General features: G+C 44.4%; 1 protein-coding gene across 3 annotated transcripts in view; it reads right to left on the minus strand.

Moving 5' to 3' along the window:
- Window positions 1-18,571, minus strand: part of rnf220a (ring finger protein 220a) — a 164,140-nt gene that overhangs the window by 9,651 nt on the left and 135,918 nt on the right. For 2 of the 3 annotated variants that reach the window (XM_026150980.1, XM_026150982.1), the window contains exons 7-12: window positions 15,901-16,025; window positions 14,375-14,504; window positions 7,782-7,974; window positions 7,619-7,674; window positions 7,416-7,527; window positions 329-440 (exon numbers count right to left, since the gene is read on the minus strand). In XM_026150980.1, the coding sequence (XP_026006765.1) occupies window positions 329-440; window positions 7,416-7,527; window positions 7,619-7,674; window positions 7,782-7,974; window positions 14,375-14,504; window positions 15,901-16,025 (728 nt within the window). The remainder of the gene's footprint in view (window positions 1-328; window positions 441-7,415; window positions 7,528-7,618; window positions 7,675-7,781; window positions 7,975-14,374; window positions 14,505-15,900; window positions 16,026-18,571) is intronic. The other variant, XM_026150981.1, reaches the window with a different exon arrangement.

The following is an 18,571-nucleotide window of genomic DNA, read 5'->3' on the forward strand; positions in this document are numbered from 1 at the left end:
TGAGGGTAGAGGGTTGAATCCCTCTTCAAGGTAGAAAGTGATCAGTGGTTGCTACTTACATCCACTGAATGCACTGACTGTCCCAAAAATACAGCACATTCTGGTATTCAGATAAGCCTGTGACATGGGACAGACCTTATCAGCCCTTGCTACGTATCTGGCCTAATAAAGTGGAAGGTCAGTTTATAGCCCCCCCCCCAACCGCAGTTTCACATGTTTATGGTGCTACATGCAGTTCGACAAATGCTAATGCTGCCTTCTGACAAAGCCACAACACTTCCACTGAAGCTCGACGTACAGACAGCACTCATGTAAACGCTATGCTCACCATGCAGATGAGACATTTGTATCGGTCTCCTCGGAGTATCTGCTTCTCCAGCTCTCTGATTCGAGCCTTCAGGGCCTCCATGGTGGTTGCCGTGGACTCTTCCTCCGTTACCCTGGGAACAAGCAAGAGAGACGATAGAGGTTTTAAGTATAGGTCTACACCACAGATGACGCGCCCACTCTCACACTCTTGTAACAAGAATTGTACAGTTGTGTTTTCAGTCCCATTTAATAAAAACAAATAAACATTAGGAAACAGGAACATTGAGATTTAGAGTATTTTATGCTACAATGTCTCAAAGTTCCACAAAACAGTGGAAGCTGGATGAATCTGCTGGGTGCTGAACACAAGAAAAAGAAGAAGAAAAAAGTAATCTTTTATCATCAACAACATTGTCCTTAGTCACAGTACAACATCACTGTACTGTGATCCTGCAGTATACAGTGGGGCAAAAAAGTATTTAGTCAGCCACCGATTGTGCAAGTTCCCCCACCTAAAATGATGACAGAGGTCAGTAATTTGCACCAGAGGTACACTTCAACTGTGAGAGACAGAATGTGAAAAAAAAAATCCATGAATCCACATGGTAGGATTTGTAAAGAATTTATTCGTAAATCAGGGTGGAAAATAAGTATTTGGTCACCTCAAACAAGGAAAATCTCTGGCTCTCACAGACCTGTAACGTCTTCTGTAAGAAGCTTTTCTGTTACCTGTATGAATGGCACCTGTTTGAACTCATCATCTGTATAAAAGACACCTGTCCACAGCCTCAAACAGTCAGACTCCAAACTCCGCCATGGCCAAGACCAAAGAGCTTTCGAAGGACACCAGGAAAAGTATTGTAGACCTGCACCAGACTGGGAAGAGTGAATCTACAATAGGCAAGCAGCTTGGTGTGAAAAAATCAACTGTGGGAGCAATCATCAGAAAATGGAAGACATACAAGACCACTGATAATCTCCCTCGATCTGGGGCTCCACGCAAGATCTCATCCCGTGGGGTCAAAATGATCATGAGAACGGTGAGCAAAGATCCCAGAACCACACGGGGGGACCTGGTGAATGACCTGCAGAGAGCTGGGACCAAAGTAACAAAGGTCACCATCTGTAACACACTACAACGGCAGGGAATCAAATCCCGCAGTGCCAGACCTGTTCCGCTGCTGAAGCCAGTGCATGTCCAGGCCCGTCTGAAGTTTACCAGAGAGCACATGGATGATACAGCAGAGGATTGGGAGAATGTCATGTGGTCAGATGAAACCAAAGTAGAACTCTTTGGTATAAACTCAACTCGTCGTGTTTGGAGGAAGAAGAATACTGAGTTGCATCCCAAGAACACCATACCTACTGTGAAGCATGGGGGTGGAAACATCATGCTATGGGGCTGTTTTTCTGCCAAGGGGACAGGACGACTGATCCGTGTTAAGGACAGAATGAATGGGGCCATGTATCGTGAGATTTTGAGCCAAAACCTCCTTCCATCAGTGAGAACTTTGAAGATGAAACGAGGCTGGGTCTTCCAACACGACAATGATCCAAAACACACCGCCCGGGCAACAAAGGAGTGGCTCCCGTAAGAAGCATTTGAAAGTCCTGGAGTGGCCTAGCCAGTCTCCAGACCTCAACCCCATAGAAAATCTGTGGCGGGAGTTGAAAGTCCGTGTTGCTCAGCGACAGCCCCAAAACATCACTGCTCTCGAGAAGATCTGCATGGAGGAATGGGCCAAAATACCAGCTACTGTGTGTGCAAACCTGGTAAAGACCTATAGTAAACGTTTGACCTCTGTTATTGCCAACAAAGGTTATGTTACAAAGTATTGAGTTGTATTTTTGTTATTGACCAAATACTTATTTTCCACCCTGATTTACGAATAAATTCTTTACAAATCCTACCATGTGGATTCATGGATTTATTTTTCACATTCTGTCTCTCACAGTTGAAGTGTACCTCTGGTGCAAATTACTGACCTCTGTCATCATTTTAAGTGGGGGAACTTGCACAATCGGTGGCTGACTAAATACTTTTTTGCCCCACTGTATTTGTGTTAAATCCTATGATATGAATTTAATGGACTACTATCTTTCTAGAGATGTATCATTCTCTACACATGTTCATTCTATACCATCTGATTAGGGCCCTGTGCACGCTCCTGTGTAGTACAACATGTTTCAAGTCAAAGTCTTTGTCGATACGCTTTGTCTTTCTTGTAGCTCAATAAACAACAAGACCTCTTTGAATCTTCCTGACTTCTCTTCTTCCTCAGGTCAAACAGAGTATTTACATCCTTCTATTTAACACGTCTGCACTCTCAAAGGACTCATCGCGTCGCAGACTTTCGCTTAAACATCTTATTGTGTTGCTTTTAAGTCTCACACTCAGCGTCCATCCTCTCTGTTATGTTTTTGTAGCTTCTCCCATGTTCACCCATGCCAGTCTATCGCCATGGCTCTGTATTTATCTCCACATCGCCACATGTCCTTGCTTCTTCATCCCTGTCTCCTCCAACTTTCTCTTTCCTTATATCCCCTGTCCTCCCTACCGGTGAGTGGCCTCTGATTAATGCGCAGCATGATAACAGAAAATGTGCGTTTAACACTGTCCGACAGCATATGAAGCAGCGATAACTAGATCAATAGGGAAGACGCACAGACCGCAACGATGATGATGATGACAGTGATTCGGTGGAGGGAGACGAGCCGCACAAGCCAGCTGGTGTTTATTATAGCTATCCACTCATTCTCTGGTAAAATGCAATAGTTGTGTGTGTGTGTGAGTGTGTGTGTGTGCGTGTGAGGTATAAGCAGTGTGCGTATTTATGGTGATGTGGTCATTTTGCAGCCTGATAGCTAGTTGATCTATGGTATTGATCTGGATGGGGAAGGACAAGCAGAAGGAAGGAAGAGATGAACACAGTAAGTGGCTGTGTGTGTGTGTGTGTGTGTGTGTGTGTGTGTGTGTGTGTGTGTGTGTGTGTGTGGCCTAGGACATGGCTCCATTTGCTGCATACTCAAACAGTAGTGGGGAAGTGTACAGGGGAAAGGAAACGGGGCTCAACTTACTTAATTTCCTCTCAACGTCTGAGATTTTGAAAATCTATTTTTTGGACCACACCGGTAGATCTACATGAATTCACATCATCAAGCAAGCTCATTAAAATAAATTGAACATTTAAACTAAATTGAAGATTAAATTAAAATTAAACATTTCAGGTTTGTGTGGTGATCAGCAGACTTGTTCAAATACCTCCATGATAATCTGATAAGCTTAGTGGAGGAAAAAAATTCTAGGGGTTCAACCTGAGACTGTACCCACGTCTGTGGTCTCTTTGGTGAGATTCTGGAATTATATCACAATAAGTTTATTTAAGCTGATGAACTAATGACAGAGTGATAAAAACAGTGGACCGAATAATGTTTTGGCTTCTTTCTCCCAAAAGGAATTCATATCTCTTAGATCATCAATGAAGAAAGTCTGCATTTGGCCCTGAAATTGTACAGTGAAGGATTGCTTTATTATTTAAAAAAATACTAATAAAAGATCATGAAAATCATTGGTTGGACTGATGTTACAACAGGCTTAAAAACAGCAGCGCTGCAGCTTGTAGGCACTCGTCTTGCTAAAGATTCAGCAGGATGACTGTTTGTCGTGTTGTGGTTGAAATGCTTCCGGACCAGCAAAGCATCCTTCCCTATTCCCTCTTTCAGATCTGTGGAAAAAAAGCTGACCTGCACTAACTCTTTCCTGTAACCTCATCATCCTCCCACCTTTGTAAAGGCCTGTCTTGACTTGCCACCCTGGTGCCCTATAAACTGCTTTACCCTCTCCTCTTATTAGCACCGAGCTTGTAAAAAGCCATTTAGCCTTGATTAGCCTCTAGCTTATAAAGCAGCCGTGGACTCTGGGCTGGACAGAAGTCATCCCTCTAACAAGGCCGTCTTTTTTCTTTTTATCAGCTCCAGTAAACAAAACTCTTCCAAAAGGGTTTCTTGTCTTGTTTGATGCGAAACGAAACAAGCCAGCAAAAAACAGTTTTACTTTTGCAAACAAGTGTGTAGAAGTCATTTTCTAACCGCTCACTTCTACTTATTTTTGTTTTGTGGTAAAACAAGTTCATCTTCTTTATGCAGCTGTGGACATCTAGAGAGGGAGTGTGTGTGTGTCTATGTGTGTGTTTGTTGGTGGAGAATGTAGGAGGTGCAGAGATTTAATGGAGGTAAAGAAGGGAACAGGATGACTTCACAGGGCCAAGAAAAGGAAAGACAACTCTCTGGGGCTAAATGTGGCATGCAGGGAGATGAACAGCCTCTTACAGAGCAACATGCACAAGTGAAAATCCTTGAGTTTAAGCTGGCTCTGGGGTTTTCAGTCTCTGAGCCAGAATAAGAAAATTTATCTCACTCTGGGAGCCAGGTTTCGAAAACACATCATGTGGACTCAGAGAAACACATTAACATCTTAGGCTGGGCTACAACCTGAAAGGTAAGACATTTCTGTAACAGTCCTAAGACCTCTACACGCAGAGCGCATGACAAAAACACCACTATGTAATGTATATACACGGCAATGTGTTCTCAAAAACAGGCACTGTGGAAAAAAATGAAGTATACAAAAAAAGGAAGAAACGCAGATTCTGGGTTCATCCAATTCTCACGAGAAGGCGGCAGCAGGAGATGCAGCCCGATCATTTTCTTACATATTTTAGGATGTGAGTGGGGCAGTTGGAGCTCTTGTTGGTAGAGTTGGGTCCACGTCTGAGGATGTTACATATGATTTTATTAATTGTTAACAACACTGTGTGTGTGCGTTCTTATACAATGTGGTCCAGGCTTGGTAGGTTTCAGCTTGTGGCCTTGATCTTTGAGCCTAAAGTCATGAAACCAGAATAAATACTGAAACAGAACTGCCATCAATACAACATGCCTCTGCTCCAATGTGCTTACTGCCCCACGGGGCTTTTTGGACAGTGTGTGTGTGGGTGTGCATGCATGTCACTGAAAGAAGGTGAAATAGCGATGCATTTTCATCTCGACTCATCCCCGTGGTGAAAAAAGCAAGCAGGAAAGCCCGACAGAGACAGATTGATGGCTCTGCTTCCCCTCTATTTAGCGCTCTGTCCCCAACTTGTGTGGGGCTATTCCTCATTTTATTAGAGTGTGTGCGTGTGCGCAGCTGAAGATCTCTACCATCTATCTCAATCAGCCCTGTGTCTTAATCTACTGTCTACCTACATTTTAGCCTCACTCAGCTTCTCTCTCAACACAAGCACATAGAAATGATAAAATTAGACGGTAATTAATTTTTTGCAGCACATTGCAAACATTTTATCAACCAGGTGGAGACACAAACTTCTCACATCTACATGCTGTAAAAACAACAACAACAACAAAAAAAACAAAAAACAGCAGCAGCATCGTTCTCTTTTGCACCCTGTTAACCGAGGCCTTAACTACACTCACACACCATGATAAAACATTTAAGTCACTATTGATTTCCCCTGCCCAATATATATGTGCGTAGGCCTCAGATGGCGAAAGGCAAGGGGGGGAAGGGGCATCTTGTAAGTGCCTCAGAAGAATTGAGACAGGGGACGGGAAGAAACGAACAACAGAAATGTGAAAGAGAAAAGCAGGAGGAAGCGAGAGACATGCAGCTTAGCGACAGAGCAATAAAGCGAAGAATGAGAGGAAAAAGACGAAGACAGGCTGGGCGGCGTGTATGTGTACGTGTAGGTGATGGGGAGGAGGGGGTTACAAATCTAGCTTCATCACTTCCAAATTGAGGACAGATTCAATTATTTGCAGAAACCACATGGAAATCTCTCCGCATTGTTCCAGCTGGAGCACCAAATTTGGCAGCAATCGCATTGGCGGCATTGGAGGGGCCATTTATCTTGGAGGGGAAAGAGCGTCTCAGGCGCTGTACGTGTGTATATGTGTATGTATGCGTGTGTGTATGTGTGAGCTCATTTATCTTGCAGGGGAATGAGCAGAGGAACGAGGACGCCCCGGGAGGCGACCAGATCATTACCCATCTGGGATCAGAGAGAGAGAGATTTCACTAACGCTGCCCTGTGCAAAGCACCGTACACACACACACACACACACACACACACACACACACACACACACACACACACACACACACACACACACACAATGTATCAATGTAACGAAAGGAGACAAATCTCATTTTCATTTGGGGACGGAGGAGCACAGAAGCTCCACAAATACGTGCATTTATAGTAAGCAGAGAGGAGTGATGCAGGGAATTGTTCCAGCCAGCCGGCTGACTGCTTGTTCCAGCGCAATCATTCAGCAGCTAGTTGGCCTCCTTTAAATGGATACTTAAATTAAGCCATGCTCTGCTCCTGGTGACCACTAAAACCTCAGCTAGAGTGTCGTGTCTTTGGAAACGCACACCAACACCAGCATTGTTAAAAAAAAACCCAACAAAAAACAAATGCACATGCAGTTATAGAGTCTGCTGTACAGGAGTATTTGTGTCAGTCAAGCTGAAGAACGTGAGGAGGGAAACCTGTCCCTACATAACACTGGATGTGGAAAACCAATCAGTGCGGTCAGATTGCCACCTAACCTGTCAGCATCTTTTTCCCTCGGTCACATGCAAATTAAAACTGGAACGATCACGTTGCAGACGACAACTTATTGAATGCATCCCCTCGCTCAGCAAACACACGCAGTTCTTGCCTCACGGTGCTGTTTCTGATCAATACAGTTCAAGCTGCTCTGCTTATTCGCCAGTTATCCCTTCTACTGATATTTAATATGGACCACGGACATGCAGAGTGCCGATTGATTTATTTCAGTGAAACATTTATTGCATTCAGCCTTCCAATAGTTGATGGAAGCACGTTATGTAAAAGTGTAAGCACACATACAGTCAAACAATTCAATTATTACCTTGCAACTCCAGGAAATTGGCCTTAAACGCGCATATCAGGAATAGAGAAATGCATCACTAAGCCTTATAAAGAAGGCAGTCGAAAGATCATTCCACTTCACGTTTAACTGATCCATTTCAAAAATCCAACTAGTGTGTGTCCACGTGTGTTTTCTCTGTCACCTACTTTTCAATCTCGCTGTTTTTACAGGTGCGTGGGGCGCAGGAGGAAGAGGAGGAAGACGAGGGAGTGCTGGGGTCTGTCTTGCTGCTCTCGCTGTTGCTTGTTGAAGGCATCTCTGTAGACACAGAGACAGGTGACCCGTTCAGTGCTGGCTTTTTAGCCTTTCCAACATATCCTGAGGAGACAGTTATTTTGTCCCTACTTACCATCACTGGCCCATTTGGAGAATTCAGGTGTTATTCTATTAGAAGGCATCCCCCCGCTGTAAGACAGAGACACAGATGTCCATGTAAGTGGCAGCTCAAGGTTACTAACTCAGGTGATTTTCAGATTTTCTGGCAGAAAAATCTACTAGTTAAGCTTTTGTACTTGAGCACAGCTCCCCGTAGCGCCTCTCGCTCCCTGGCTTCTCCCTGGTCCTCTCCAGCACCGGAGCAGGGGATGATGTCGGCCTCGGTGTACTGAGCCTTGCCATACTCCAAGGTGTCGTCTCCATCCACATCAAGGTCGGCATCGCTGTCTGCGGCGCTCTCTTTGATGCTACACGTAGCAAAACCAGTTGCTGAGGAAAAAGAAAAAGTAAAGAGGGCCATTACTTCGCTTTAACAGCAAAACAAAAACGCTCCATGCGGGCAACAACATTTGCATTTATTTAACAACTCCACATCACACTTTGACATTAACAAAAGTCCAAAATCAAGTAAAAATATACTTGCAGCTCCGTGTCATACGCACCTCTGCACAAAATTCATCAAAATAAAAGCATCACTACAGACACATTTTTGGAAGTCAAAACTGTGAAGAGCTTTGTCTATTTAAGCAACTTTATAAGTGCAGTGCAGAATTACCATTGCTCAGACATTATTCTACACATCATCAACATACAGATCCAGAGAGAACCAGCTTAAGAGGGCACAGACCACACCAAGACCTGGAGTAACTTTCCGACACACTTCAGAACTTGACGATGCTAAATTTAGCTCGTCTAAAACTTCAGCTTCTCCAAACCAAATTAAAGACTTTTCAATAACCTGGACAGGTGAGAAAGAGAGCTAGATTTGGTCAGAGACAAGGAGGTGAAAGGGAGACGGCACACAGAGCTGGGCTGAACTGACACCAGACTGACACCTTACCCATCAATCTTGGAGAAAGAGAGAAGGAGAGGGAGTGTGTGTGAGTGGCACTTCTATAAACCGAGTGATGAACGCTCAGACAAACTCTTACCGCTGCCTGACTGCTCCCTTCAGCTCCACTTAGCCACACAGCTGGCTCTGTGTGTGTGTCCGTCACTTAGAGGTGTCTCTTCAGTGTTTGTTTGAGGCTGTCTGTCCTTCTGTCACTTACGCTCCTGTCTCTCCAACCCCTTGAAGGTGTGTGTGTGTGTGTGTGCATGTGCAAGTCTGTCTACCCGTCACTTACACCATGTCTATCTACCACACAGAGATAGGTAGGTAATATTTATATATGTGTGTGTGTCACTTACACCTTGACTATTGGAGCCATGTGTGTTGTAACTCTGAAAGTGTCTGTGTGTGTCTCTACCAGTGACAGGCCTGACAGCCATCTTATTTACACCTATTCCAATTTCTACAAGCTCTCAGCTGGACTAGTGTTTTGTGTGTGTGTGTGTGTGTGTGTGTGTCTGTGTGTGTGTGTCTGTGGGGGGATGGAGGACCAGAAAGAGTTGACAGCCATCCTATTTAACCTACCTGTCCCGGTGTACGAGTCTCAAAACTAGACTTCCCATAACAGTTGCTCTTCCCCATCTCACTCCACTACAGTCTTAGTCAAAGTGCAAATCCGACACTCTGGCTTTCATAAAAGTTTTTCTGGGATTTAAACGTCAACTGCTTCTCCTCCCACCTAACAATGTAACTCACAGGAGGGGAAAAAAAGGTGCCACAGATACTAAGCCGTTTTACAATAGGCCCATGGTTTTCAGTGATCAAATAAAAAGAACCTTTTAATTTTTATTTGGTCTCAGCGTTAGAAGGGAACATATGGCGGCAGTGGCCGTGCAGTCTGCTTGGTCCTCGGGCATCAGCTTATTGCACTGCAGAAGAACAGCGTGCATGTCACATTCATACATTTTAATGTAATGACATGTACAGTGACTTACATTTGGATTTTCACACTTTTTCCTCTACATTTTCAAAGCATGAGACTTAACTTGAGTGTCTCTGTACTATCAGAAAATCAAGCCCAACCTTACTTCAGAAGGGCCACCTCCATCCTGGAAGATCAGGTGTAGATCAACGCCAGCCCACATCAGCTGATAGCACAGCTACTATCCTTTTGGCTATCTCATATAGACAACGTCGAACTAAAATCAGATCCAGCTGTTTAAGTCAAGCTCAAACAGACACTGAATGCAAATATGGGATCAGTGCATCCCCATTACCTCCTCATCTTATGTCTTTATTGTGAATGGCTGTCGCTCTTCACACTGTACAGTTTACAGCATCTCACTCCTTAAACTAAATCAAACATTGACCAAATCGATCCTAACAGGAGTGGTCATAGGTAATATTTAACCAGTCACCAGGGGTATTCAACAAAGTCTTTTGAAATCATGAGCAATGATTCACCTGTTTTTAAAAACTCTTCAAGTATCACTTTAATGCCCTTTAATAGCAGGATGCAGTAAACAGAAATTTTGACTTTTTATATATACATATATAAAAAAATCCTTTAAAAGTTTCTCCTGTGGTGGACATGAATGCATGGATGCTGGTTTTTTTTTATTCAACCACCTGGACTTCAAAATATAATGCCACACATGGTCTGGGCTGTGTGAACACACACTGTCCCTGACTCTAGTGTATTCCCTGAGAGTGTACGTGTGGCCTGCTTGCTCTGTATGTGTGCGTTACCGTGCTTCTATCTGTCCCTGTAAGCAGTCTTGGCAGGCCAATCTAATCTGGCCAGGGAAAGGTCAGCCCCACTCTAACTGCCTTTCACTCACATTATTCATCAACGCCCCCTCCCCAGTTTCTTTTTTACCCTCTTTGCCTTTTTCTTTCTTTTTCTCCCTCACCTTTTCTTACAATCACTCCTTTTTTATCACCTTTATTTCTTCACTTTCCTCCCCTCTCTTCCATTCTCTTGCTTCTCTTTCACTTTGTCATCCCACCACTCATGTATCACTTGTTTTCTCTCCTGTACTAGCCCTGTTTGCTGAACTATGTCCCCTTTTTCCTACCACACACACAAACACACACTCCTACAGGGCCACCCTGTTTTGTCTCATTATCTAACCTCTCGTGAGCGTCGCTGACTCTTTAACATGTAAACTACGCATTTTATCCTCCAGGTTACATGCTGCCATGGCAGCAACAAAAGAGGCCCCGAATTTATTAACATATCAGTATAACAAGGCCACAAGTACAGGTCTGAACAGGCAGCGAGGATCAAAGGACTCATCAGGCCTACTGGAAGCGCTGCTCAGCCAAATCATCCACCTCAGCAACATCCCGTTACCATAGCAATTATCGAGACTCTAAGAAGCAGAAAGAAGGCATGTCAAAGGTCATCACACTATCTTTCTGCCATTTACAGGTCACAGAGAGAGCGAGAGTATGGGGGGGGGGGGGGGGGACGACGACACAGACACAAAGACATGAGACGGTCATCTTTGAAGTCCATTTACAAAGCACAGGTTTCTCCTCTTCTCAATCCCTCTGGGCCATCTCATCCTGCAATAATCCCCATCTTTCCCTACTTGTGCTCTCAGAATGACCCAATATCGAACCTCAGGATCTGTCTGCCTGCCTCCCTGCCTGCCTTTCTAGTCATCCATCTGTGACGGATCAACTATTGTGTTCCAAACTTTGAATACATTTTACAACTTAGTGATGAGGTAAAAAAAAAATAAACCCCCCCCCCCCCCCCCCGAAAGACAGGAATAAAGAAAAGTGGGACCCACAAATAATAACATGTGGGGGAAACACAGAACATTTACATGTTGTATTTGAAAGCAATTAAAAGAAACATCTACAGATATTCATGGCATGATTATCTGGGTTGACACCCAATGAAGTCAGAGTCAGTCAACTAATCCCAGTGAGCCAAAAGCTTAGACTTCGGCTGCTGTACACACCAGGTTTTAAAGACTTTTTTTCTTCTCTTGGATCTGTGTGATCTTGATAAAAGGGGAATCGAATCATGAAAAGCTACTCTCAATATTCCAAGAATAAATTAAGAAGCTGGATCGGAGCTGCTGCCCCAAGTGGGGCATCTCGGGGTTCACCAGTGAGGGGACTGGGACATTAGCAGACAGACTGGGGCTACAGTGATGCAGACACTGCATCAGTTCATCGTTGCTGAGCGTAAAAGCAAAGCTGACCGGTAGCAGTCAATGTACGTCCCTACTGTCACCTATGATCGCCAGCTTTGGTAGTGACTGAAAGAACAAGATCACCGATACAAGCTGCGGAAGCTTCAGAGCTTCCTCTGAAAGTTGCCTGGCCTTTCCCTTATACACAGGGTGAGGAGTTCAGTCGTGAGAGAAGGGCTCCCCCACACTGAAGCCAGCAGTGGTGGTCAGGCATCTGACTTGGATGCCTCCTGTGTGAAGTGTTCCAGGCATGTCCCACCAGTAAGAGGCCCCATGGCAGACCCAGAAACCCCTTGGCGTTACACCAGATAAGCCGGAGGAGGTAGCTGATGGATGGGATCTGTGCATTTCTGCTTAGGCTGCCGATCCAGTGACCAGGTCCAGATAAGCGTACATGACTAAATGTTACCTGAAGAGACAACATTTTCTCCCATCTTTCCTAAAATTTCCATATTGAAATCCTAAATGATGAGGAAGCCAGGCAAAAGAAGATCAAGATCTTCTCAAATTCAGCTTGGAAGTTTTGAAAAAAACAGAACATCTTCAAATACCTCCATCTTTGGAGAAAGAACTATTATATTATATTTTATATTATAAAACATTAAATAACAGGGAAAATGCATTTCTACTAAACCACACACCCTTACAAGTAAACCTTTTATTGTAAACTGCAAACTTAAAGTCGTACCTTACCCATAAAACAGACAGACAGTCTACTAGACAGATAAAGAAATCCCTGTCTGTGCTATATGGGTCCTTTCAACCTTGCTAAGCTGGTGCGAGACAGAGGGAAGTCTTCCCTCACACTGGGTTGAATCATAAACGGATCTTGTTCGATTTTTTTTTCTCCCCCTTCCTCCCTCCCTTAAAAGCTCCTGTTCCCTCTGCCTTTCTTCCTTGTGCTCTGAAAGGGAGGAAAGGATGGTGGCACTTCACAGAGGAATAGGCCCTCTCTTCATCTCGCCAGCTGAGGAGGCCCCCCTGCAAGATCTCTATAGCCGTTTAGTCAGCCACTGGCTCTCAAGAGCCCGCTGGACTCAGCAGTGTGTGTTAGAACCACTTTAGAGCTTTCAAGACTAAATCCACCTTCTAAGCTTTCTGCCGAGTGTGTGCGTGTGTTTCAAGTTTCTCTCCCCAGGCCACCTCGGTTATCTGTGTCACATCACAAGGTGCCCTATTAGAGTGTGGCAGAAGGGTCCTGTGTCTGCTCGCTTTAACGACGTGAAAGCGAGATGGACGGATGGAAGGAGCGTCAGGGAGATGGATGGACGGGTAGGGAAACCACCTCCCACCCTGTGAGCTGCACTTTGTCGCGGTTTAGTTGAGACTTCGACATTGATCTCTCTCCTCTCTTCTCTCAGCAAGGGGAGGGAGGCAGGTGAGGCTCAGCGTGTGTGTGTTTAACAATGTATCGAACAGGGAGAGGGGGAGGCCAACGGGCAGCAGGACAGATGAAAGAAGAAGCTGAGCCAAGAGAGTTTGAACGAGCCTCTTAGAAGCAACGACGAGTCTTTGGATCCACCTGGGAAAATCCTGATGAGTCGCGTTTCTCTTCTTCCTGTTTCACACATAAACACAACTGAGGCCACTATGGGGCATCTATGTGGAACACAACCATCAATCAGTTTTTCCCTCCACTTACCAAGTTTAGGGCTGCAGAGGGGATGGAGCCTATCCCAGCAGTTATAGCCTGAGAGGCGGGATACACCCTACACCCTAACCCGTTGACGCCATCCAGCCCCACGCACGGGGCGATCGATCCACAGTAACTCGTTAACGGAAATTTGCCACGTTAATGCAGTTATGGCGTTAATTTATTATTTAGTAAATAAAAGCAATCAATGAAGCGCCTTACACCTATGCTGTGACTGCCTGTGAAAGGCCTCACTCCATAACTTTGTCAACACTTGATCCTTGAAGTATTTTAAAAAATTGTGTGAAAAAGCAGAGAGAAAAAGACATAATTAAGATTAAAAAAACAATTTATGGAAGCAGGAGGACAGAAAAAAGTGATGGAGAGCTGTAGTGGGAGCACTGAAGGTGTGTGGTGTCACACTCATATTCCCCAGTGACCAGCGCTCCCATCTAGTTCTATAATTGCATTTCTGGGCGCACACACAGGAGCACACCACGTTGACCAGCGGGTCAATTGCCCAGCTAAATGTGTTTTCCTTCCCCCTCGCCAAGAGGGCCTTGTAGGGCCGAGCCAAGCTCAACCGGGCTGACCCCAGGCCAGCCAGCGCTGCCACTGGACCGCTGGCAGCATTACAGCTCCCGTGGCTGCATTCACCGCCGAGTCTCTCAGCCTGACAGTGCTTGCACTGCACATGAGCACAGTGAATGATGGATGAGCAGGGAAACAAAGCTGGAGACAGAGAGGAGAGGACAAACAGTGCTGACTGCTGTGACTGGACGCGACCCTGAAATCGTGACGGGTCGTTCAGTGTTCCAGCAAGCGGCTGGCTAGACATCTACATCATGGTGCGGCACACACACACCGCCACCGCTGAACAAACTGCTTATCCAGAGGATGCGCAAACAGCCGGCCTTGAGTGAGTGTAAGTGTGAAATAAGAAGCAGTGCTGAATAATGCGAGTTGTGTGTGTGTCTGTGTATGTGTGTGTACCTCTGAAGCCTCCCTCCAGCAAAGCTGTAGCTCTGATCCTCTTCTGTCCCGCCCACTCGTACTCCTCAAAGCCCCGCCCATTTTCTCCATCCATGTCAGCAGAGTCATCGTCGCCTAACGCTCCCTCGCGCTGACGCACAAAAACAGACATGGACACGTTTTAATCACAGATAGTGCTGTGTACAGATCAGTGTGGAACAGCTCAGCACCACTTAGCGACTTCAACAGTACACTGCTTCCTCTCTTAAAGTTAAGGGTCGGTGGACAACAGGCCAGATCTCCCCAGCATGCTTTACCTGAGCTGTACCACACAGACCAGATGCTGCTTATCTAAATCATGTGGTCAAAGTTTTAGACCACATTTAGACGTTTAGCTTAGTCAGCAGATTTGTTTCGTTGTTCCTGTTGTTCAACAACTATGATAATGAATAATTAATTCTTTAACCACATCTTCTGGTGCACAGTTACAGACACAGCTGGTACAGTACCGGGATAAACAAAGCATGCTAGTGGAGAAAAAAAACAAAAAAAACAACGTAATAGTGTCTCTACTTAGTGTAATGGACAGCCATCAGTGAGGTGAGATACAGGAGGAGTAGTGAGTAGGTTTTTTCTCTAGTCTACTCTAGGAAAGAATGTTTAGAATCTACAGGAGAGAAGGAGTGATGTGATCTGTGGCAGGAAAAGATAACACTACTGAGAATTTAAAGAAAACCAGATTGTCCTTAATTTGATTTGTGTTCAAATAAGAGTAACATGTAAGTGCACAGGAGTCAACCACATCATACCAGATAAACTGCTTGTAACAACTGATGCTTGAATACTTATCAGAATTAAAAGGTCTAAACATCGTTTCCTGTAGATTTAGATCGTAGCTGTAGTGATAGTCGTGGTTTGCGTGTGCGCACCCAAACTTTTCTGAAGGATCTATTAATAATACTATGAAAAGAAATCCTCTGCAAATCTAAGTAGGATGACTTATAGTTAACACTCATGTAATACAACACAGTGCATTTCTCGTGCTGTGGTTGGGTCCAGCTGTCCAGACAGCCACGACTAATATCGAGGACTGCACAACTTTGACATAGCCAGTTGGCCCACGGTTAGGGAAGATAAGGCCAGGGCTGCTGGTTAACAGTGGCTGAACTTTCAAAATAAAGAAATTTTGCACTACTAAAATATTGAAGTATTTGCTTGGACAGGCTAAAAATAAGTTGCCATATTACACACATGTATACCTAGAAGTCCTATCAAAGTAAGGTCTGTTATACTTAAATCACTGGACTGTTTTTCTGAATGCTTTGGTTATTCAGGCAGTTAATCCAATATGATGTGACTGCAACACCACCATGTAAAGGAGGTTAAGAGGCAGTAGGGGTGGCAGGGGAAGAACAGTTGCTACCGGTTGGTTTCTGCACTACTGGACTGACGTGACATCTACAAGAATTAGAGAAGTGATTGGAAGGGAAGGGCTGACAGGCTGTCCGACCAGCAGTAGGCAGGGTTCAGGGCCCAGATTGTACTACCTGGATCAGGCATTGTTCCACATGTCTACTCATCTCCTCCTCGCTCCCAGCCAATGGGGCGCTGCACAGCGGACATACCTGGCCCCCTTCCTCAGGCTTCCTCCTCTTCATCTTCCCTATACGGGCTGGAAAAGCACAGAGAGAGAGAAAAGGAAGGTACATGGTTTAAATTAAGTAAGCTTCCGCGAATGTTTCTGAGGATAACATCACTGTTTTGGGGAGAGATCTCAGGAATTTTGTGTCAGATGATTCTTAACAAGCCTGACCAGTATGACAGTTCTTTACAAGCCAACAGGAGTTTCAAAGGAAGCTTGTGTGTCTGCCATGTGTTAATATGTGACACTCTAAATCTCCTTCCTACTCACTATAGCTATGAGACTTGCTTCCGTTCTTTTGCTTCCTTCCTTTTCCTGCCCTTCCCTCCTGTCCCTTCTCCCCCCACCCCCCTACCACACACGCACATTTAATTAGAAATTTAACAGAGCAGAACAGCCGTCATTGCACCCCGAGTCTCTGTCGTTTTTTCTTAACTGCAAATGGCGCGCGGGGACATTAATTTTTAGCTGGCTGGGAAAAGAAAGGAAGCCAAGAGGGACTGTGGCGAGGCGTGGAGGGAGAGGAGCGGGACACGAGGCAATACGCCATAACTGCAGGGGGAGAAGATGAGGGAGGGTTAAAATGAGAGACGGCCTCCTCCTCCTTACTATTTCTCCCCTGACGCTAATTGAGAGGAGCATTGTTAAATCGAGAGGGGAAAAGACTGCTAATTAGGTCTGGCAGGGCTCCCTGCCTCCCCCAACTCCCACCTTTTGTACCCCACGTGATTCCTGGTTCCACGTGAGGGCGAAGGGCACATTCTAAACTAAGCCTTCACTGACACTTGTCATAGACTTGGACTAAAAATAAAAAGAAAGGAGGTGTTTCATGATCTGCATTAAGTTTGGAAACCAAGACGGTAAGCATATTACCGGCCACTGTGTTAGGTACACCTGTTCATCTGCTTGTTAACGCAACTATATATATTGGCCAATCACGTGGCACCAACTCAATGCATTTAGGCATGTTGACCTGGTCGAACGATCCGCTAAGTTCAAACTGAGTATCAGGATGAGGAAGAAAGGTGATTTAAGTGATTCTGAACATGGCAGGGCTGCTGTGATCATTTCAGAAACTGAAATGACTGAACTAATCTGCTGGGCATTTCCAACCATACGGAAACCATTCTGTTAAGAAAACAGTCTGAAAACGAGTAAATATTTAGTGAGCGGAGCTTCTCTGGGTGAAAATTCTTTATTGATGCCAGAGATCAGAGGACAGTGGCCAGACTTTGACCCCCTTAGTACTAGAATGTTTCCAGTGCCTTTCTGAATCTATTCTGCAAAGAATTAAGGCATAGAGCAAAAGACTAACGCAAAAGAGGGCCAACCTGCTACAAGGAAGGTGTGCCTAATAAAGTGGCCAGCGACTGTATATCAACAGATACCCTCCATGTTGTTCAAATATGTTCCAAGTATATTATATATATATGTTTACCTAGAATGAAAACAACAGTTGTTGGTAAAAGCTAGCTTACTTTCTAAGTGCTAACAAACCAACCATCAAAGCCAGCTTATCTGGAGAGTTATTCAGCCACACAGTCCCACAGCAACCAGCACGAATATTCAGTGACCTTGATGATCCCAGACCAAATAATGTGCCTGAAATTTCCCACTAATATATTCATTAGTATACTAATGTGCTTAAATTTTAATGGCTAACCCAAAAAGATAATCAGTTTTATAAAACCAGAATCACTGCTCAGTGGAACAGTAGGACATTCTGAAACGTTCTTTCCATTTTAGTGATGATGTAATGCATTTTATTTTAAACAATGTAAATATAGTTAACTTGTGTTTTGCAAACAGATTAAGGACATATGTAACCAGTTACATGGCTCAGAAAGCACCGGTTGCAAGCTTTGAAAAAAAATCTTTGAAACGACTTTTTTTCGTCTTTGAGAATTCCATAAAATTCCCTCAGAGCAGCATTAAGTTGCATTTAACAGCCTTCTGGGAATGTAGCGGTAAACATAAAAAGCCCAAAGTGACGCTTTTAAGAGCTGAAAAGAGCTTCTCCCATAGGGACAAGATGCATTTGGCATATTAAAAGAAAGAAGGCATTCTGTAGTACATTTATCAAGACACCGAGTGGACGCGTTTAACACAAAGAGCCCACGGAAAATTCCTAATGCAAAAAGCATCCCAGTAAAATCCCCGGATGCCCCTTCTGGAACACCTCTAGTCTTCGCAGTCAAAGAAAAAAACTTGAGAGCCAATTAAAATACACAAAAATATCACAAGTTCCTTTAAATGAAAGAACACACCTGCCATAAGTGATTAAACAACAGGTAATTGATGATATCACACAGCACAGCAGAGAACAGCTCTTCTGATGTTACACTGCTACAGTAACACACGTCATCATTTATTTATGATCACTTACTTTCATTTTCATTTCATCACTCACTTCTGTATTAACTTTTTATTCGGCTGTGTGACTTTACAGCTATGAGATCAATTTTTACTTTATTTGACGCTCATCAATAACATCCACGTAAATCAGTATGATTGCTCAGGACCAATAAGAAGTCCCAGCACTGTAATTAAGTCTCAATAAGGGCATTCACGTCAAG

The sequence above is a fragment of the Astatotilapia calliptera genome, chromosome 18 (genome assembly GCF_900246225.1).
Source record: "Astatotilapia calliptera chromosome 18, fAstCal1.2, whole genome shotgun sequence".
In the NCBI taxonomy this organism is placed as follows: Eukaryota; Metazoa; Chordata; class Actinopteri; order Cichliformes; family Cichlidae; genus Astatotilapia; species Astatotilapia calliptera.